This window comes from Pyrus communis, chromosome 10, assembly GCF_963583255.1.
Source record: "Pyrus communis chromosome 10, drPyrComm1.1, whole genome shotgun sequence".
Taxonomy (NCBI): Eukaryota; Viridiplantae; Streptophyta; class Magnoliopsida; order Rosales; family Rosaceae; genus Pyrus; species Pyrus communis.
The window spans coordinates 7,345,614-7,368,498 of record NC_084812.1 but is presented as its reverse complement, the minus strand read 5'-3'; the positions used below and the strand labels follow the sequence as shown (position 1 = coordinate 7,368,498).

Genomic DNA, 22,885 nt, shown 5'->3' with positions numbered 1-22,885 from the left:
TAGATAGACAGAAAGAGAGCTCTGATGGAAACTCCCACTCACTCTCTCTACTCTCTCTCTCTCACTGCTTCGGTGTTGTTTGTCCGTGCATTGTTTGAGCAAAACCAATCTCTCTCTCTCTCTATCTCTTCATTCTCTCTCTATCTCAATCGCACCCACCACACCACGCCAGCCTAGGATTTAGTGGTGCTGGTGTTGAAAGACGAATTTGTCCATACTCCGCCATCGATTTTACGAAGCTGGCCAAGTGTCAAAGACCTCCGCCTGAGCGTACCGGCGAGGTTCGCCAGGTGGCGGTTTAATACTAGCCCCAAATTTTCTTTTGGGAGTTATTTGACATTTACCCACGGTATTCGTATTAATTTCACTCTAGTTCTTAAACATATTTTCTTGCTAATTTTTAAATATAATATTACGTCAGTTACAACTAGCATATCGGCACTCACAAAGTGTGTATGAAATTTTTTTATTTTTGTTTTTGAAGTAGAAGTAGAGAGGAAGAGAGTGATAGAAAATGTGAGAATGTGGAGAGGCTTTTTTTTTTTTTTAATTTTTTTTTTTTTTAGTTTTTAATTAGAGATATGTTAGAATTACATGTAGGTGAGGCTTTAAAAAAAAAAAAGCAAAATTTTGATTATGTGAAATTACATTTCTGCTAATATTTCTTATTCATGTTTAGTTTTAGTTAGAGGGTTAAAGTGGTAATTTCATAGAATTTTGGTTGACAATGAGTGTTTTATTAGTATGTAGTTTAGATAATTAACCTAAAGTAGTGATGACCGCAATCCCAATTCGGCTAGCTTTTTGGTTAAAATGGAAAACCTTATGGCCATGGGCTATGCAGGGCCGGCCCTAAAGGTGGACGAGGCGTGCGAAAACACAGGATCCCTAATTTTTTGGGGCTCCTTAATTTTAATAACCTTTGTAAATGTTGTACATATAAAACAACGCAAACTTACCACAAAATGTAGTCTTAGCTAAGTTGTTCAAGCGTTGTTCTCTTATTTAGTTGTGCACGGATTTAACATTCTACCAGCTCATCTTTATTATTTTTTGTTTTTTGGTGCTACTGTTATTAGGGTATTTTTCATTGGAAAGCACAAGATAATTCGGAATGAGCATAAAAGCCGTGAAACCGATAAAACTGAACCAAATAGAAACAAATGGGAAATTAACGCCTTACTCCACTAATTGTTACCCTATGTACATTTTAGTCAAAGAGAAAAAAACAGTAAAAGTAGATATTTAGAAAAAGTTTTATCGATGAAAACAAGGTGACAGGCTGGGACGGTAGAGGAATAAATGAAGCTCAACCGACAAGGTAATTGAGAAGGGGAAAAGGTCAAAAGCGTCATTTAACTGTTGTCAACTATAAACCGGACGAACCGCATATTCCAATACTAAAAAAAGCTCAACATCCATTCTCTGGCAACTGCCATGTGGACCTAATGTCCGACGACTGTAACCTTTGTTTTCCGAGAGAGTCGAATTCTTTGTGAGGATCATAGAAATCTTCTTATTATATATGTTCATTACATATCGTATGGTTAATTTTCATCAAATATAGTTTATATTCAATTTTAAATAAAAAAATTTATAATATTTTTTGAGTACATAATATGCAATAAACGGATATAATTTGAAAATCTTCCAGATTCTCACAAAAAGTATGGGACGAGAATCCTCATTTTTGTTTTCCAGCATAACCCCCGCTGATAGCGGATAGCTCTCCTCTGTCTCCCAAATTCACGTTAACTCCATAATCCCCAATTAAGCGAAAAACATGGGAAATGGTATTCAGCACTAAAATATTCCACGTTAATTCAACTCCTAATCCAAATTAGGTGGTGGTATGATAGTGTAGTTTGTGAGGAATATGATATTGCTTTCACAACAAATATTAAATAGGGCCTTATTTGGCGGCTCAAACTGTACAGAAGTAGTGGAACTGATTTAATTTATCCAATGCTTAATTAGTATATATTAGCACCAAATAACTAATATTGTATTAGTATTATTGTCTGGCCTTTTATGTGACATCCTATATCGCTTAGGGGAGTGATCCTTATATGTATATTCTCATCCCTATCTAGCACGAGGTCTTTTGGGAGCTCACTGGTTTTGGGTTCCATCGGAACTCCGAAGTTAAGCGAGTAACGCGCGAGAGCATTCCCAAGATGGGTGACCCATCGGGAAGTTCTCGTGTGAGTTCCCAAAAACAAAACCGTAAGGGCGTGGCGGGGCCCAAATCGGACAATATCATGCTAGTTAAGCCCAAAACGGATAATATCGTACTACAGTGGTGGAACGGGTCCAGAAAGTGATTTGTTCCGGACCGAGATGTGACATTTTATACGGCATGCCAAACAAGGCCTAATATCAATGTCAATAGGGCTCACTATAGTGAGAAGTAATGAAATTATAACATTAACGTAAGCAAATGCTACCTTATGTGCAATATCAGTTGATATTGTAAGTTCTGATAAATTCATGCATAAAATGTTACTAACATCAGCGTGTCAGAATTGTAATATATACAACTACATATTTAGCTAACGACATATTATATGTGTGTTGGATTTGATATTTATTTAGTGGTATCCATTGCGTGGCTTAACAAAATTCTTCTCTTCTTAAAGTAAAACCTCCCGTGTCCTAGTGCCCTTAGAGTAGAATATCTTTGTATAAAAAATTGTATGTCATTCACACCACTAGCACTGAGGTTTGACTTTGATACTTAATTATGATTGATTTATTGTATGACTTAACTCAATACTCTGTTTCATCATTATAAAAAAAATAAAAAAAAATCCATTCACTATAAACAAAGTATAACTAACTGATTTAACGTCCAATTAGTTTGAAAAACTAAGGGCCTATTTGATAATCATTTCAGTTTTATTTATTTTTAAACTTGGTAACTACTTTAAGTGAAAATTGAAAACTAGTTTTTAGTTTTTTATTTGCAGTTTTCAAAAAGTAGTTACTACAAACAAGGTTTTAGTTTTCAAAAAAGTAAATATTAAAAACTAAAAATAAAATAGTTATCAAACAGCTTATAAATAAAAACAATGTTTGAACATAATTTGGCATGAAAACATTGTGAAAGAAACCTATTTTTACCCAATACTTTGATGCATATTTTAAACCTAGACATTGGGAATTTGAGAGATTTCAAATGGATTTTTATGAAGTCTAATTGATTTGTAGAGATTTCATGTAAATTTTTTATTCAATTCCTTCGAAATCTCATAGGGAGAGATGAGATTTGTGGATGCTTAATACACTACAAAATCTCTCCAATTCCCTTTAATTCATCAACGTTTTCAAATTCTTTAAAATCAAATTTTAATTGAATACACCTGGAATGTCATAAACTTCTTTAAAATTCTAATTGAATACACCCAAATTTCTAAGGATTTTAATAAACTATCTTAAAATCTTGATTGAATACACATTAAATTTTAAAGAATCACTTAAAATTCTAATTGAATACTCTTAGATTCATTAAAAAAATTAAAATCCCTCAAAATCCTAATTGAATACACTCCCCTTCATTTGTAATCTTGGAAACGCAATAGCAAAACCCTAGTCTTATCTCATACAAACTATAATATAATCTATACCCATTGGTGGTTTAGTGGTGTACATGTGATATGATGGGCAAAAAATAAGAGCTAAAAGTTGCAAGGACTCACAAAAAAAATATAATTTGTGTAACTATCACAATAGTATTTTGTACCAACTCCATAAGAACAAGTAGAAAGAAGAAGAAAAAAAAAAACAAAAACAAAACAAACATATATTCTTGTATTATTGGTACTGAACACTAATGTGACGATTTACTCAAGTCATACAAGGCCTTCTACCCAAAAAGACTTAATAGTGCGAATTAGGTAAATTAGGCTAGCAGCAAACCAATTCAGTGCCGAATGGGTTGGGACCAATACTTCCACTCAAAATACAACTCGGGTGCTGCCTACCATGCTTAAAGGCATGAAAATAATGCACGATTAACATTAAAATTGTATTAGCAATTTAGCAAATAGGTGAGCCCAAAATTAAGTGTCCCTGGTCAAAACGAAAAGGGATCCTCTTCGGATCATTTCCACTTAATCCTCCTCATCAAATAATCTGAATTCTTGAAACTTGATTTAACGGCTAAAGTTATTATAACTTTTAGAGTGGGCCTGTGTTTGTAGCCATTTAATCAAATTTCAATAGTCCATATTATTTGATGAAGAGAATTAGGTCTGGATCCCTTTCCAATAAAAATAAGGAAAATTTTGAAATATGTCCAATTTTTAGTGACCATTAACTTTTGAAATAGGTCCAATTTTTAATTACTTTGGACATATATCAAAAGATCCCAAAAACAAGGTGCAAGAGTTTGGCTGGCACTAGAGCACTGGCTGTTGCAGCAAACCATATCAGAAAATGTATATTTCTCTGCCTTTGGCCTTTGGGAGTATAAATTTATGTGATATAACTGCAAAAGTTTGGACCCTTTTGAGTGCTGCCAATGTGACGAATTTTTTATGGTTTTATTTGTGTGCTTTTATATGTTTTAATTTTGTGGAGGTAGGAGATTGCAATTTGCAAGGGCAAATGGAGGTACAGCTTGCCTTGACCTAATTACTAGTTGTCTTGTCTATATGTTTGATCACGTGGATTTTAAAAAATTACCAAACAAATTTGTGAAAGAAAACTACTAGTTGTTGCGATAAAACTTCCATCGGCTGAACATAAGACAAATATAAATAATTTAAAACTCGTTTGGATGTATTTTTAAAATGACTAAAAGCGCTTTTAGAGAAAATGTTTTTTAGTTCCAAGAGCATTTAAAGTGCTTTCTGCAAGAAACAAAGTGTTTTCTGCAATAAACAAAGTGTTTTCTGCAAGAAACACCAGTTATGTGCTTCTTCCAGGAAGCACTTTAAGTGCTTTTCCATAATTTACTTGCATTTTTACCAAGAATTTGTTCCAAAAACATTTTCACCAAAAACGCTTTTAGTCATTTTAAAAACACATCCAAACGAGCTCTTAGGTCTATGAATTATCACTCCAATGAAAATTAAGTCTTTGAATTATTTTTTTTTTCCGTAAAATGAGTCTCTAAATTCATTAAAATTTGATAATTTCATCCATACATATTCAAAACTATTTTATCTAATTTTTTGTCAACTTAAGTCAATTGACACACTTAGAGTGTAATACCGTCATTTTCTCTCCTATAAGCCTTTAACATTTTATATAGGTTACAAATCTAACTTCTAATTTACCCTCCAAAGTTAACCCCATACACTATTTCTTTATTAAATATTATCAATCTACATTTCAATGTGTATCACATGCAAGTAACGTGACTTAATTAAATTGATGAAAAATTGGATATAATAACTTCGAATCTAATATCAGGGATGTAATTGGCAGATATTTGTAATTTAAGGATTGATTTTTCTTAAAAAAAAAACAATTTACAAACCTAGTTTTTACTCAAACGATAATTTAGAGATTAAATTATCAGTTCGCCCTAGTCATAATTTTGACCATATGAGATTCATGATACCGTTCATTACAGTTCATCAAGAACAACGAATTGCGTTTAATAAATTATTTTCTAATTAGTTCACACTACTTAGGTTTCAATAATTGATTACTTTTTGCTACTCAAAGATAGTGACATAAGTTTTGTAACCACTTCCTTTTGGTGGCACTCTTGCTTTACATATAATACAATATAGATGAAGAATCTATGTACTATCTCATTTGAGTTTTCCAAATTGCCCCCAAGAATACTTTCTCGTTGAATAATGGGGGACGAAAGTGTAAAAATAAAATTAAAAAATGGAAGAGAAAATCAATGATTTACCCAATGATGTGGACCCATTAGCAAAATTTAGTCTAGATGTTTGGAAAACAATGTGCTAATTGGAGAATAACTTACTCATGATTTATATTTTTAATCTTCCAATCTCACTCATTAGGTGCTAATTTACATATCTCAATCATCATATGTGAACATGAACGGAGCCAATCTTAAAACTTTAGGGGTGGGTTGTGACGTTCTTGTGGTGGGGATATATATGTTACAACGGAGTGAACAAGGACGAAGGCAACCTTAAAGTTAGGATGCATGGTGAAGTTCTTATGATGGAATATAATTATTAAAGTCGATAACTCGCACATAGACAACCGTCACTAGTAAAATGTGATCGGCTACCTTTTCATTCATAATTTTCTTGTGCCACATTTCTGGTTGCCTTGTCACATTTCTGGCTGCCTAGTCACAACCATTGACAATTATGTGCCCAAAAGGGCCCGATGCCAAATAAACATCATTGATACGGGCCTTAGTTGGTGAGTACTTAAAAGCGGATAAATTTTTCAGTGTGTTAAGAACACAGTCTGATACATCACGTGTTATAATATAAGCGGTTGGATACCTGAAGAAAAAAGAAAAACAAAAATAACAAACAACTTATTATGACATTTGGTGTACCAAACTGTATTCCTAACACACTAAAAATTTCTCCTAAAAGTAACAATGTCAATGCCTACTCAATTTGTTTATACTCAGTACTCTCATTCAATCTAAACCACTTCGTATAGGTGGTCCTTTCTGGTAGCCCATGCCTTTCATTTATGCTGTTGCATTGTCCTACAAGCTATGTTTATCCAATTCCATTCCTAATATCTGAATCAATCTCTTTCATTCTTCTAACTTGTTTTTTTCCTTTAGCAAAAAGCAATTAAGGACAAATATTGCTAATTAAACATTGAAAATAACAAATTTAAGTAGCCCGCAATGAAAGAAACAATACGGTTGAGAATACGCCAACATGTCTTTGGACATTTGATTTTGGATTGAGACAAAAACACCGATTTTTTCTTTAATTTGGAGCTATGAAGTTTTATCACAAAATACCTCATTATTAGAGCAACTCTATTGTGGGATATTGCCATGTGGATTGGCAACAAATCCAATCTATTTGCTCCCCAAAGTTGCACCAGCCCAACAAGGTAATTGGGCTGAGGGGGAGCCATGTGAGAGGTCAGGCTGAAGTCCAAGGCTCGAGTGTCAGAGGGGAAGTGACGTCAAAAATATTTGCATTAGGCGCGTCTCCGACACATTTTCAGACGGTGGGGCTCACATGTCAACCTCACTTAGTTACGTTGATTCTGAACTGTTTGATTTCCAAATCAATGGTCCAATTTTTTTTCTGATTTAAACTTTTTTTAGAAAAAAAATCATAATTGTTACGGTGGGCCACGTGTCACAATTTGGACTATTGGATTTTCAACTTTTTGTAATCCAATGGTTCATATTAATTAAGTTATAAAAAATTTAAAAAATTTAAAAAATTCAAAAAATTATAATTTTATTTATTTATATAAATACCTTACCATTTTCTCCCACCATACGCCACATTTCAATATTTTCAACGATTCTAAACAATTAAGGACACGTCACGCGATGAAATTGGTTAAAAATCTTATCGAAATCTATCCACAAAATTTGTATTTTCACATAACGACACATAGCATGACAAAATCGGTTAAAAACCTATATGAAATTAAAAGTAAAATTATTTTTTATTACTTTATAAAATTAAAAATACTAATATTTTCATACGAATTGCCAGAGTTATTTAATATACTATTCATAAAAGGTAGTTACTATTCACTTGAGGGATTTAATTGCCTAATGCCAAGGGGAGCCTTTACATACTGGAAGTGCTCTTAGTTGAAGTGGAGTTAAGATATTTAAATTCTTCCTTTTCTCTGTCTCTGTTTGATGTGAGACATTTCACCACGTCCCCAAGGGATCCATCATCATCGCATGAGGCTAAGGGACCCACCCATTACATGGCAGTACAAGCCTACTTCATGGCTCTGATACCATTTCACATTACCAGAGAGACGGGTCAAATGCCCACTTCCAATAACACGGTTAAGAACAATATTCTCCTCAAATTGTTAATTACCACATACATAATACGACATGTGTGAAATTTTATCACAAATAACTTTAATATTAGTTAAAGTGAGATTATGATATTTTAATGTTTTTTTTTTTTTTTTTTTTTTTGACAATTCATTCAAGGTCTTCCTTCAACCTTTTCCTCTTATACCACTTTAACAATTAGAGGGGATATATAGTTATATACGCTTTATCGGCCTGTTCAAAGTGATTGAGTGGGGAGGAGTTTGGGGTAAAAGCATGAAAGGAAAATTTTGGAAGGCCATCATTGCATGCCAACATCACCATTCATAAAACTTATCCCGATTGACCAACAATTCAACCCAATTCACTTAATAAACGGGTTACACGGTTCGTGTCATATTTGTGTCAACTCATGATTTAATCTATGCACAAATATATATATATATATATATATATATATATATATTAAATGCTAATATAATAATACAGTAACGCATACCACGTATAGAAAATTCAAATTTCATTAATATAAGTCGAACGATGTAAATCGTATACAAATTGGGTCATAAATTTGTATATATTTTTAATTGTGTAACATATTATGTCTGAAATTGTGTCACCCTTCGTCTTATTCTTTTATAAATAGATCGTACTTGCATGGCAATTCATGACCTGTTTAATAATTAATACCTCGAACCGAAATAACCCAAACCCCGGCACAAGACGACCCATTCCCGCTCCCGACTCACGTGACCGGATTCTAGAACTGGCCGGATATGGAATGAAGCCCAATTCAGAAAGTTCTAAATCATCGTGCGTTGGGTCACCTTTGATAAGGCTATCCCAGAGCTATATACCTGGGCCCATAAATTTTTCAGAAATTCAAATTGCTAAATTCGGCCGGTCCACCCGGTCCAGCCCAAACAAGTTAATTTTGACGTTGAAAATAAAACTAACTGATTTTGAGCATGGTTAAATCAACGAAAAATTTGAACGTGCATTGACTGCAATGCCCTCTACATAGAAGCGGCAGTCACGCGTGGTTAATGCTACCATTAAGGGTCGATTATGTACTTTTCAGAGTGAGATTTTTCAATATGTCTGGAACACTGACAAATATGTCATATACATTATACAAGTAGAGGAATACTTGAAAAAAAAAAAATTTCTATATACTTGTATATTAACATTGGTGTTCCACTCCGTATTTCAGAACATTAAAAAATCTCTCCCCTTCAGCATTTGATCCAGGCTCACTCCCCAGTGTTTTTATTTTTTATTTTTGTCAAACAATGAATTTTGTAAGATTGGATGTGAGATTAGTACATCACCAACGTGGTTCAAACCAACGCCCTTATGTAAGAGCTCAACATTTTTCCACTACTCTCCAGCTCTCGAAACAATCTAAATACCAAAAGCATCGACGTTCTCACAAACCAAGTTTCCCATAACGGCCTCCGTCAAGAAAAAATTCCAAGGGCATATTAGTCAACACAAAAAATATTTCGCTTTCCATCTCAAACTTTTAAACTGTGCAACTGTGTTTAGATGAGAAAACTTAAATTCAATAATAAATTTCAAAATAACGAGAAAATTTAAAATCACCAAGATATTTTAAAATAGCAAAAATAAAATGACGGAATTCTATTTTTTAGAATATATGATTTTTGTGTTTAGTTAACTCGAAAAGGACAATGAATTTTAAATACAAAATTTAATGTATGTGTAGATACATTAATATATAAATGAAAGATAATAGTATGAAATGTGCTAGTAGTGGTAGTAGCAATGGCGGTAACGATGATGTGTGGTAATAGTATGAAATGTGCTAGTAGTGGTAGTAGCAATGGCGGTAACAATGATGTGTTAGTAGGAAATAAGCCAAAGTGTTAGTATCTCCAACAGAATCCTCTTTGGATCTTTTTCGTGAGGATTCAGAGAATTCATGAATCGTGTTCGTTAATCGTATATCATATGATCAGTTTTTATCAGGTATTATTTGTGTTTAATTTTAAATAAAATAATTTAAAATAATTTTTAATCGTACGATATACGATGAATATACATGATTTATGAATCATGAGATTATCACGTCAAAGATCCGGATTCTTAGTATCTAACACGCAATCTGCGCCGTCCGACAACTCTCTGCAGTTAACCACGACCAATAACAGAGAGCCACGTAATAGTAACCTAGATTATTACACAATTCACTTTCTACGGCTTTTATTTTGTAAAAAAACTGCTGCTGTGAAACTTTCGCGGGCATTTGCATCAATTTCAAATCGAGTAAACCCTAGCGGCCCCATTTTCCCTCTCCCTCCCTCCCTCCCCCGCCTCTGCGTTTGCTCTGCTACCTATGATTTATTTTTTATTTTTGGATTTTCTCCCAAATTCTGTGGCCACGATGCTCGCGCTGCTCTGGGTTTCGGTTTGATTTTTTATGGAAGGTATGAAATTTCTTTAATTTTTTGCTTGTTTTATGATTTTTTTTTTTTTTGGTGGATTGGACGAGCTAGGGACTATGAGTCTGTTCGAATTTGAATAATCTAGGGTTTCTGACGAGTTTTCTGTTTGTGATTTTGGTTTTTCCGGATTGCAATTAGAAAAGGGCTGGAGGTGATTTCAAACCGTAAAAATGTATAGTTAGTTAGAATTCGATAATTGTTTAGCAATTTTTTTCTGTTTTACTGTTTTTTTTTTCAGCTTTAATGTCTGCCATGTTTCGGAAGCTAAAGATTGAATTCTTATGTTTCAGATTTGATAGTTTGTGGCTGCTTAGGTTTTTCTGATTGAATTGAGAGATTGAAGATTTATTTATTGGGTAAAAATTGCGCATTTGGGTCAAAATAATTTGGGGGTGAAACAAGAAGAGGGGAAGATGGGGAAAGTGTCTCCAAAGGAGAGGAATTCGAAGAATCCGAAACAGAAGAAGCGGCGGGGTTCCAGCAGTAAGTATCTGAAGCCGGGTGCTCTTGCCCAGCTTAAGTACAATAAGGTGTCTTCAGGTAAGTCTTGTACTGATCTGGGGAGGAAAAGGGTGGCTGTGTTTGAGAGCAAGAAGGTTGAGGGTGACATGGTGCTCGAAGATAAGGCTATTGATAAGAGCCCATTGATGTTATCCCTTGTGAATTTGGCTCGGCAGAATAGTTTGTTGAAAACTCCGAGGACTCCTCGCTTTGAAGACTGCAAGTCAGAGTCCCGGCTTGAGTCCCTTCCCATGGATTTGCTGGTATTGTTTACTATCACTAAACCTTTGTTCCAGTGTTCAGTTTTTATGTTGACTATGTTTTTGTTTGTGTTAAATATGATAGCATCATTTGTGCTTGTAGAAATGTTTTGTATGTTGGTATAAATCATAAATCACTTCTCTTTGTAAGCGTGACATCCCACAACTTCTGAACATTCGGCAGTCAGAGTCTAGGAGAGGGTGGTTGTTTTGTGATTTATTTGTGTTTACTTGGGTTTACCAACATCTTGTTGTGCCACTTTTTGATCAGGGTATTGGTTTGAGGAAAAACTATCCATGAACGTAGACAATATTGTAGTAGGTTGGGGTTTTTAATTTTAATGTGTTCGAGCGTACTTGTGTTTTAGTTGAATTGAGATCTGTAATGTTTCTGCTTTGTTTCTTGCTTTTCATATTGGTGTTAACATTTTTGCCGAAAGAAATTGATTTTTTTTGTTTTTGTTTTGGATATTGATTAGTTACGCAAAATTGCTTTGGAATGTCTAGTAGAGCTGTTAGGTCTTTGATCTATGACTCTAAATTATTAGTTGTCGTAGCCTTTAATCCCTTCTTGAGATAGATTCTACTTTTTTCTCCTTTTGATGAGTATTTTGGACCAAATTTGTGCAGTGCTTAAGTTTTGACTTGAAACTGGATATTAAGTCTGATACATGTTATGGTGTTGCTTAGATATACAAAAGACATTGCATGACTACTCTCCATGTTATAGATCAGGATGTGTAACTGCTTGCTTCTTTTGTGCGCTCACAGACGTAGGTTTGGATTTTTTCAGTTTGATATATCCATGTACTTTTTGTACTGATTCCTCTTTTTGCAATTCAAGGTTAAGTTATTGTGTCACCTGCACCATGACCAACTGAAGGCACTTTTTCACGTTTCTCAGCGGGTTAGAAAAGCTGTAAGGCCCTCTCTCTCTGTCCATATATTTATGTATATACTTACATATATTTATATATGCATATCAACACAATAAAATGTTTATACTATTGGATACAGGTTGTAATTGCGAGGCAGTTCTACTTTAATTATACAACTCCAGATCGCTCTAGACAGGAGATGTTGAATACAATGACACCCCATCCCGCAGAGCACTGGCCTTTTCTAAAGTACGTGTTCTAAACTATGTTTTGTCACTGTTTATTCTGTCCAATATGTTTCTTCTTTTTCTGAGTTTTACATGGTTTTTGCAGCAAGGGAGATGGGAATGGTGTATGGATTCGGAGCCCCCACACTCCAAAAGCACCGAAGCATGGTCCCCGACCACCATCCCGCCTCAAAGTCTCTGAAATGAGGCAGGTTGCTGCAGTTCTCTTCCAGGAGTCAAATTTCCCCTCAAGATGCATGGTGCCATCTGCCATACCAAAGCCCCTGTGCAAAAATCGAGTTCTGTTCTACGAGGACGAGTTATGCCAGGCTGTTGCTCAGAACAAACTTCTTTGAACTCGTTGCCTCATGTTTCCATATGTATATATAGTTTCTTTCTCGTATCTATAGGTGGCGTGATCAGGGTAGGGAGTATGCAATTTTGTAGAGTTTGCTGGGGGAAATTCAGGAGATATGGAACCTCATATTTGAATCAGGAGTCGAAAGAATTCAGATTACGGTGTGAGAGTAGTAGTTTTAAAACTGGTCACTTGTATATTTCCATGTTTCGGAACAATGGCTAGTTGTATTCCGAGCAAAATATTGTTTCTATTTTATGCTAAATTTGATTTCTGTGCAAAGAGCTTCATTATTTCTCGTACGTTTTATGAACATTTGGATGCTCCTAAATCTGTAAATCTAAAGACAACACTGTGAGCATGCTCATTTCTTGGGAAGCAACATATTGAAGTCCAACATTTAACACGAAACATCAGATTTATTACTGTCATTACATATGTTTACATTTGATTTGGAGTCTGTGATTGTCATTCTTTCTTTTTGAAAACCCTAAATGTTGTCGGAAACCAACTTTGCGAAGATAAGATGGAAAATGCACAAGTTTTTCATACATTCGACAAAAACAGTTATCATTTACACAACAATGTTAGAAGCCTTAAATGCTTCTTGTATCACAATACCTCCTTTTCGAGTTTCAACACGGCCATGAAGGCTTCTTGAGGCACATCGACTTTACCGATTGCCTTCATTCGTTTCTTTCCCTCAGCCTGTTTTTTGAGCAGCTTCTTCTTCCTTGTGATATCTCCGCCGTAGCATTTCGCTAAAACATCCTTTCGGATTGCTGATAAAGCTTCACTAGCAATCACTTTTGATCCTATGCATGCTTGAATGGGCACTTTAAACATCTGCCTTGGTATGAGCTCCTTCAGCTTTTGTGTCAAAGCCCTCCCTACACCATATGCCTTGTCCTTGTGTACAATGGTTGCCAACGGTTCTACAGGTTCGCCGTTAATCTGAATATCGAGTCTTATTAGATCGCTTTCTTGGTATCCGATAAAAGTGTATTCCATGCTTGCATAACCTTTGCTTCTGGACTTGAGCTGGTCGAAAAAGTCGCCTACCATCTCAGCCAAGGGTAATTCATATGTGAGTGATGCTCTATTCTCAGCAATAAACTTCATTTCTTTAAACACTGCTCTTCTGTCCTGTGCCAACTCCATAAGAGGACCAATGTACTCCTTCGGCGTAAGCATCTCAATTTTCACAAGAGGCTCCTCAATCGACTTCCTTTTTCCAGGCTCGGGAAGAGCAGATGGATTTGAGCATTCAACAACCTCACCACTTACACAATTCACTTTATACACAACGCTCGGGGCAGTAGTTATCAGACTCAGATTGTACTCCCTCTCCAGCCTCTCCTGAACAATTTCCATGTGGAGGAGCCCCAAGAATCCACACCTAAACCCAAAACCCATAGCGCTAGAAGTCTCGGGCTCAAACTTCAGAGCAGCATCATTAAGCTGCAGTTTCTCAAGTGCATCCCTCAGCTCAGGAAACTGGTCTGCATCCACAGGAAACATGCCACAGAACACCATTGGGGTAGCTTCCTCATAACCGGGCAATGAACTTTCCGCCTTTCGACTATGATGAGTGATTGTATCCCCAACCCTAGCATCAGCCACTGATCTTATAGAAGCCGAAAGATAACCCACCTCGCCGGCATAAAGTTCCTCAACTTGCTGCTGAGTTGGAGACAAAACCCCAATCTCATCAGCAAAATAATCCTTGCCACTAGCCATGAAATAAACCCTATCCCCCTTCTTAATCCTCCCATCAATCACCCTAAAATACACAATAACACCCCTATAAGGGTCATAATAACTATCAAAAATCAGAGCCCGCAATGGCTTATCAGCATTCTCTGCCGGAGGAGGAACTCTTTCGACGATCGCATCGAGAATCTCAGTGATCCCAATTCCCTCCTTGGCAGAACAGAGTATGGCATTGCTGCAATCCAACCCAATAACCTCCTCAATCTCCTTGATCACACTATCCGGGTCAGCCCCCGGGAGGTCAATTTTATTCAATACAGGGATAATCTCCAAGTTGTTCTCCAATGCCAGGTACACATTCGCCAAAGTCTGCGCTTCGACACCCTGCGAAGCATCGACGACAAGCAGAGCGCCTTCACAAGCAGCAAGCGATCTAGAAACCTCATAAGAAAAATCGACATGCCCAGGAGTGTCAATCAAATTCAAACAATAGGGCTCACCATTTTTGAACCCATATCGCATTCGGGCAATCTGGAGCTTGATGGTGATGCCCCTTTCTCTCTCCAAGTCCATGTTGTCGAGAAACTGCTCCTTCATCTCGCGCTTCTGCACAGTGCCGGTGGTTTCGAGCAGCTTATCGGCCAAAGTCGACTTGCCATGGTCTATGTGGGCGATGATGCAGAAGTTCCTGATGTGGGAAATGGGGACCTTAGAGAGGCGGTCATGGCCGAGCTGGAAAATGGGTTGGGTGCCGGTGGACTGGCAGAGCACTTGGTGGAGGCTGTGACGGCGGGGGCGGGAGGTTTTGGAGAGGTGGAGGAGGGGTTTGGAGTGAGAGTAGAGAGAGGAGGAAGGCAAGAACGAGGTGGTGGTCCTGGGCTGGGAGCGTTGGGGTGTGGTGGTGGTTGTGGATAGGAGGAAGGTTTGAGCAGAGAGGTCTGCAGCCATGGCGGAGAAGCTATGGCGTTGGATTGAATTGTATGAATGCCTTGGGCTAAGAGCTTGTTTTGGATTGGATTTTTTGACCAATGGTGTGGCCCATGTAAAAACTATTTTATTTTTTATTTTTTTAATGAGAAATAAATAAAAAAAATTAAGGCTTATTAATTGAAATGTCCTTTAATACTGTCATTGAGTCTCATTTTACCCCATAAAACAAGTTTTGTCTTACTTTACCCATTGAAACTAACATTTTCAATTCTTTTGTCTCACTTTACCCACTTTCGTTAATGGACTGTTAAATTTAAGGTTATTTTAGACATTTCAGTTTTTACACATTTATTTACCTTTAGCCCTTACACTAAATAAGTCTCAATTTTATTTTTGACAAATCTAATTCAAACACATCAATTTTGGGCATTTTTGAAAATAGATTATTCAATCAATAGAAAATTTTCAAGCAACAAAATCATTTTATCAACCAAAAGTAAGGGTTATTTGTTCATAGAGTCTTTTCACTTGCAAGACATCCATGTATTGGCTCAAAACTTTGCAATTGAAAAATATTCATTGCAACAAAATCATTATACCATTAAACTATCCTGCCCAAAATACCTCCCGAACCAAAAAAAAAAAAAAATCATTTAAAGCAAATGTGCACAGTTTGAAACAAAAAATTTCACATTGTTGAGCACTGATTCCACGAGGCATGAGCTTGTTCAAACTGTGCACATTTGGTTTAAATGATTTTTTTGGGTTTGGGAAGTATTTAATTTGGATAGTATAGCTTAATGGTATAATGATTTTGTTGTAATGAATGTTTTTCAATTGCAAAGTTTCGAGCCAATACATGAATGCTTTACAAGTGAAATGACTCCACGAACAAATGTAACCTTTATTTTGGTTGATACAATGATTTTGTTGCTCGAAATTTTTTCTGTTGATTGAATAATTTATTTTTAAGATGTCCAAAATTTATGCATTTGAATTAGAGTTGTCAAAAATAAAATTGAGACTTGTTTAGTGTGGGGCTAGAGGTAAATAAATGTGTAAAAATTGAAGTGTTTAAAATACCCTTAAATTTAACAATTCATTGACGGAAGTGGGTAAAGTAAGACAAAAGAGTTGAAAATGTCAGTTTCAAGGGGCAAAGTGAGATAAAATTAGTTTTAGAGGGTAAACTGAGACTCAATGGCAGCTTCAATGGGCATTTCGACTAATAAATTAAAAATTAAAGGGTAATATTTAGTAATGCCTTGTAAACTTTGGACAATGTTCTCAACTTGGACTTGGTTATCAAGTTAAAAAAGAAGTCATGACTAATATAAAGCCATCACGGACACAAGAAATTTTTCATTGTGTTGGGAATAGAGGTGATAAATCAACCCATTGGTTATTAGTGGGTACACGTTAAAACCCGTTTGATTTAATATCACTATAATATTGGGATGAGATTGGTATTGGTGATAAAGGTGTAAGGTGAAAACAAACTAAATGAGTCATGATAGGTACTCTTTGATAACACAATGGATTGATATGCCACCTCTATCTTGGTTCATGGCCCGGTACAACAAGTGTCATAATACAATTGGCTAGAAGCTTGGAAAAATTGTATTATGGCACTTGGTTTAGACTTCACCCATATCAGAAAAACACTTAAATTTCGATTAAAATTGACAGGCTTCTTCTATATTTCTGATATATCAGTTAAACATCAGAGAAACTCTCATATTTTGTTTAAATCATGTTTGACATTCCCCAATGTTTCATTCTAAATTTTCACGTTTTTGAACAAATTTCTATCATTTCTATCGAAAACAACCGATATGAAGACATCACTTCTATACTTTGTTTAGGATGAAGTATAATTAGTTAATTTCATGTCACATTGATTTTTCAATGGGGTGAAATCCCCATAGCCTCTCCGGACACAAAAAGAATGGACAACCATGATTAGCCATTAGTTGTCCATTTAAAAAATAAATAAATACAAAAGCGTAACAAGGGTCAAAAGGTGACAGACATCAATTTCTAACAATTTGAGGCTCAGACTTTTGAAAGGGAAATACACCAAAACTGGTTTGGAAATTTATTGATTACTGATACTTGAGAGAGAGAGAGGCTTCAGAAGAACTTATGAACTTGCGAATCGAAAACCAGAGAGGTGATGACTTCATATCCTTTCTCTGAAGGATGGTAGCTGTCCCAGAATATGTATTTCGAAGAATCATTGCAGGTTCACGGAGAGTAACGTGTACACAGAATGCTAACCTCAAATTTTCCCGTCCCACAGCATCCTCGATTGATCACTTCAAATCCTGAAACCATATAGAAAATCATTGTACCAACCTTATGATCCATATGCGTTGTGGAATTTTTGTTTTTTCCGAGACTATGACGATGACTAAAAAAGTGAATTTAGACTATCGATCTTGTTTGGTTCACATTCAAAATGTTTGGTCTTAGATTCACAGTATGACAACTTAAATCTTTGCGTGGTAAGAGAACATTGTTGGTAACTCATATATGAGAAATTGATGTATTTTTGCAAATTACTATTCCGAAATTAACCAAGATGGTGATTTACCATATTGAGTAGGGTTTTGGACGAGGGAAAGCAATGTGGTATAGATATCGAGGTAGACAAGCCTTGCTTCTGGCAGCCTCCTATTGAAGGCATCTATTTGGGCAGAGAGCTTGGAGTTGAAGAGACTTGCTGCTTGGTTGGCAGTCTCCGAGCACCCTCTGTCTATGCCTCCGCTCAGCGTTCTCTGTGACGGTACACACCCGATGGCTGGCAGACTTACAACTCCAATTCTTCTTGCTCCGAGTCCATATAGTTCCTGCAGTTCCATTTTTTCCCCACATTAAAAAATAGCAAGGTACGACGTAGTGTGTCACGCTTTAACCATCTCTGCTACCACTCAGAGCAGCTTCTTCATACAATCCCAATTACTTGGCACCCAATATTCAAGAATGAAAAAGATACGCATGGGTGAGCTCATCTATGGAACTTGGGATACCGAAATATGCGGCAGATTGACAATTGTTACTCTTCTGAGGTGGCTAGTTCTGATGAAAGTTTTGTATTTTTGTTTGAGCAATATTCTAGTCTAATCTACACTACGGGGGGAGGGGGATTCAAACTTGGGTGCAAAAGGGGGAAGCACATTGCTCTAACAAACCGGACTACGTTTAGCTAGGTCTGAAATTCTGATGGATCCCAAGCTTATGGGCATTGCAAATTTAGTACTTCATGGCTACATAAGTGGTAATGCACGACTACTAAACCATTTATTTTTCTAGTGCTGACATTCACGAATTGCAATTGTTCGATGTTTACCTGAAAGAAACTTGAAGCCGATTTAACCATGAGATCGGTATACGCTGGTGTAGATAAATAAGTATTCGCAATGTCGTTACTCCCTGTGCACACAATGTATATGCTTTTCGATACTAAAGTCACCGTTCTCTATTTCCCAACGGCTGCATTTATCTTGCTTATGTATTTTTTGAACAAGTCTAGTTGATCTGATAGAGATAAGACAGACTGATAGAAACAAAATTAACAGAAAGAAAGGATGAAATAGTAAATAGAAAAGAGGGGGTTATATTTATTTACCACTATTTTGGGAGTGAGGGGATCATATCCTGAGCCACCTGAGGCAAAACTTACACCAGTAAGTAGGTCTTGAATCTTCAGATTTGAGTCCATATAAGCTGGCAAAATCTTCTTCACTCCAACTGATTCAGCTGAAATATTTGTAAAGGGTTAATCATTTTCACAGTTTTGTTGAGCCAGTACTTGAATCTAACTGAAGACTTAGCATAAAACTGTGCGTAATGGTGTTTTAGAATTCATGCAGCCGACTCCATTTAGTGGGATACGGTTGGATGGTTGTTGTTGTTGGTTGAGCCAGTAGAGCTAGTAAAAAGTAAGAAACAACAGCGACAATAGGTAGATTACCTATCAAGTCCGAGGGGACTCTGCCATTGCTAAACCTTCCAGTAGGCCTTTTTCCTACGAAGTCCCTCCCATAAGGTGGGAAATTGCATTTGACTATCGTGCCAATATTGTTGTTGTTTCCCGGATCCACTATTGAATCTCCAAAAACAATCACTGCCGGAATCTTTTCGTTGTTTGGTAGCTCTACAGCAACAGCATTGCGGTACAAGAACAAGACTATGGCGATCGTTATAAGTTTGAGAGAAGATTTAGATTATGAAGGAAGAAGTTTTGGGGAGAGGAAGTTCATTGCCTTGGTGGGTGAAAATATACACTGCATGTTTAAGTTTTCATAGGTGTTTTTAAGCATTTGTGCAAGTATGTGGCTAGCTCAATAGGAAACTTCATTTTAATTCTTAGTAAAGATGATTTTTAGATTACTGAAAATATGATTTTAGTCTTTGAAACTCAAGTTTCTTTACATAAAACCTGACATAGTTTTTTTACTTGAATAAAACCCAATGACTAGGCTCCACGTAAGCAAATTTATTTATTCTGTTTGACTTTACACATTCTGCAATGTTCAGATGCCTAAAATACCCCTAATTACAATTTTAATTTATACAGTTAATTCTATGCAGATTAAAGGGAGGGATTAATGAAAAAAAAATGTATTAATGTTTAAATTCATTGCATATTAATATATCATAACAAATTGTATGTTAATGCTTCTGGAAAAAAAATAAAAAATAAATATTAATGTTATACTTTCCTTCAGATTTCGTAATTGTTTTCCAAATTTGCATAAAATTAGACAATTTTAATTTAATCTTGCCATTTTCTTACCAAACATGGAAACTGAAAGGGAACTATGGAGTAATTTACATAAAAACATAGGTAAATTATTTGGACATATGTGTTAGTAATAAAATATTCGTAGTATATGTAATAATACATGCAAAATAATTTACCTACAAAATAAAAAAATGTTATTTGATTGAATATTAATTTAGCTACATTTGGTATAATAAAATATAATTGCACATATATAAAATGTGTCCAATATATGTACTAATGCATGTAAAATTATTTACCTACAAAATAAAGGTCTGTAAGTTGATTAAAAATTAATATATCTACTACTTTTTGGTTATGAATTTTAATTTACCTATTGTTTTTTCTTTGTACAAACATAATGTACCTACAATACATAATTCCTACTAAAACTAATATACATTTGCACACACACACACACACACACACACACACACACACACATATATATATATATATATATATTAGTAGTAAAATGTGCCCGGTATATGTAATAATGCTTTAAAAAAATTTACCTACAAAATAAAGGAATGTAATTTGATTGAAAAGATAATATATCTACTACTTTTTGTTTATGAATTTCAATTTTCCTTTTTTTTTTAGAAACATAATGTACCTACAATATAATTTACCTATTGTTTAATTCTTATAAGTAAATAATGTACTTATAATTTACCTATTGTTTAATTCTTATAAAAAATTAATTTACTTATACTTTACATATAAAAATAGATAAGTTATTTTTGGCACGCATATATAATAACAAATCAAAATGGCTAATGTATGCAATAATATGTGTAAAACAATTTACCTACAAAATAAAAGAATATCAATTGATTCTTGTTTTTTTTTTTTTATCAAACAATATTATTTGATGCAAAATAACTGATTTTACAAAGAATCCTTATTTTCATACGAAAAAATGTGCCTATAATTGTTTATGAATATGGGTAAATTAATATATATATATATATATATATATATATTAATAATATTTATAAAACAAAAAGGGTAAAATTTCCATTTGGGGTTAATTGCTAACCATAATTAGGATGAGCAATAATATTTATTAACATAATTAGGGTTTTGTGGCATAAGTTGTAAATATGTTGTAATAATTGGGTTTTTGTTCAATATTAGTTGGGTTTTTGTTTGAAAAATACAATTTCAAGGGTCTTTCTCTAAAGAACCCTTTAGATTAAAACCATAAGTAAGATCAAAATCTAATTTCAGTTCCTTGATACATTAATAACCTCATTTATTAATTATATTTTAATTTTTTAATTATTTCTCTTTTTCTTCCTAATTTTTAATGTATTAATTTTATTTCATTATAATTTTCATTTTCATTTCATTTATCGTAATATATTTTGTTGTAAACATTTAGATAAATTAATTTTTGTTATACAATATATTTCGATGCACTTTATCTTCTTTATTTAGGTACATTAAATTCATTATAAGGCATTTCAGTGCACACATTTAGGTACACACATTTTGGTAAAAACATTTCGATACAAACATTTAGGTACATTAATTCAATATAATACATTTTGGTGCATACATTTCGGTACACATATTTAGGTACATTAATTTAATATAATACATTTCGGTGCATTTATTTCGGTACTAACATTTCAATACATTAGTTCAATATAATCCATTTCGGTACACACATTTAGGTACATTAATTGAGTCTTTCAAGTTTGAAGAATGCTAAATAAAATTAATAAATTAAAAAACTTTTTTTTGGTAAAAAAATAAATTAAAATTTGTGTATTAACAAATTTAAATATTTAATGTGAGATTAAATAAAATGCACATTAATTATTTCGATTAAGGATATATTAAGGGATTATAATCAATATGTAACCTAACATTAGGTTTATTTTAAATTTTAATCTTCTTAAAGAATTAAAGTTAAAAAAAACCCTAGCTCAATAATTGGCTCAAGAGATGTACATTTTAGCTTTTAGTAGTTGTTAGTTAGGGTTCGGTTTAATTCGAAGGGACGTATTAATTGGGTGAGCTGGAAATCAACTTCTTTCAACTGTTGTCTCATATGCAGCACATGCAAAATTTCCTCATGGCACGGCATTGCAAACTAAGAGTTTGATAATTCAAAAGAGAAATTCCGTGAAATTATTACTGAGCTCTATAAACAGCAGCTGGGCTGGAAGAGCGTCAATCAGTGCGTCCTTCGCTTCCAAAGTCTTTGTCTTTGCCCATTTTGCACTTCTCTTGCATACAACTTTCCACTGGTCCCATTCCTGATGACTTCTCCAAATGAAGGAAGAAGTCGGTGGGAAAGGGCCTGAGTAAATCAGTCGTAGGTTAATCCATCCAGGAAGACCCCAAATTTGTATCCTGATTGGTTCTTGACTAATAGCTAGCTATAAACTTCTTTCATATTGCAAACGCTTCTTTTGTGTAAATCGCATTTTCAAAGTCAGGGCTTCAGAAGCCCAAAAAGAAAGAAATAAAACAGTCAAAAGTTCCCGCAGCTGCATAAATTCTATCTTATCAGAAGAAGAAAAAATGATGCTTCTCATTTCCTACTTCGCCGGTTTGCAGTCAAATTTTCACACCGTATTGTGATCAGAAATCATCTAACCTTCATTGTATATTATGTATATGGTTTGGCTAATTAGTGTTTAGTGCTTAATCACTTTTTGAACAATGTATATATCCAACTGCTTTTTTACCATCAGCACATAGTACTGCTGCAATGTTTTGCATCCATCCATATTCAAGAGAGAGGATCCTCGCCGGATTCTCTTTGGGAGGATTCCGAAATCCTCCAATCGCATTCG

The 22,885-nt window shown here is 34.8% G+C and overlaps 2 protein-coding genes and 1 pseudogene across 2 annotated transcripts; 1 reads left to right on the top strand and 2 right to left on the bottom strand.

The window, feature by feature from the left end:
• Positions 1-10,265: 10,265 nt before the first annotated feature.
• On the top strand, positions 10,266-12,910 carry LOC137748923 (F-box protein At4g35930-like). The gene is made up of 5 exons (XM_068489115.1): positions 10,266-10,398; positions 10,707-11,180; positions 12,022-12,096; positions 12,195-12,304; positions 12,389-12,910. Exons 2-5 carry the CDS (start codon positions 10,830-10,832, stop codon positions 12,636-12,638), a joined length of 786 nt encoding a protein of 261 aa, XP_068345216.1. The 5' UTR covers positions 10,266-10,398; positions 10,707-10,829; the 3' UTR covers positions 12,639-12,910.
• A 116-nt stretch (positions 12,911-13,026) lies between these two features.
• Positions 13,027-15,324, bottom strand: LOC137747635 (translation factor GUF1 homolog, chloroplastic). The gene has a single exon (XM_068487778.1). The coding sequence runs from the start codon at positions 15,299-15,301 to the stop codon at positions 13,253-13,255; it is 2,049 nt and encodes a 682-aa protein (XP_068343879.1). The 5' UTR covers positions 15,302-15,324; the 3' UTR covers positions 13,027-13,252.
• Positions 15,325-17,416: 2,092 nt separating this feature from the next.
• Positions 17,417-19,578, bottom strand: LOC137746526 (GDSL esterase/lipase EXL3-like; annotated as a pseudogene).
• Between the last annotated feature and the right edge of the window lie 3,307 nt (positions 19,579-22,885).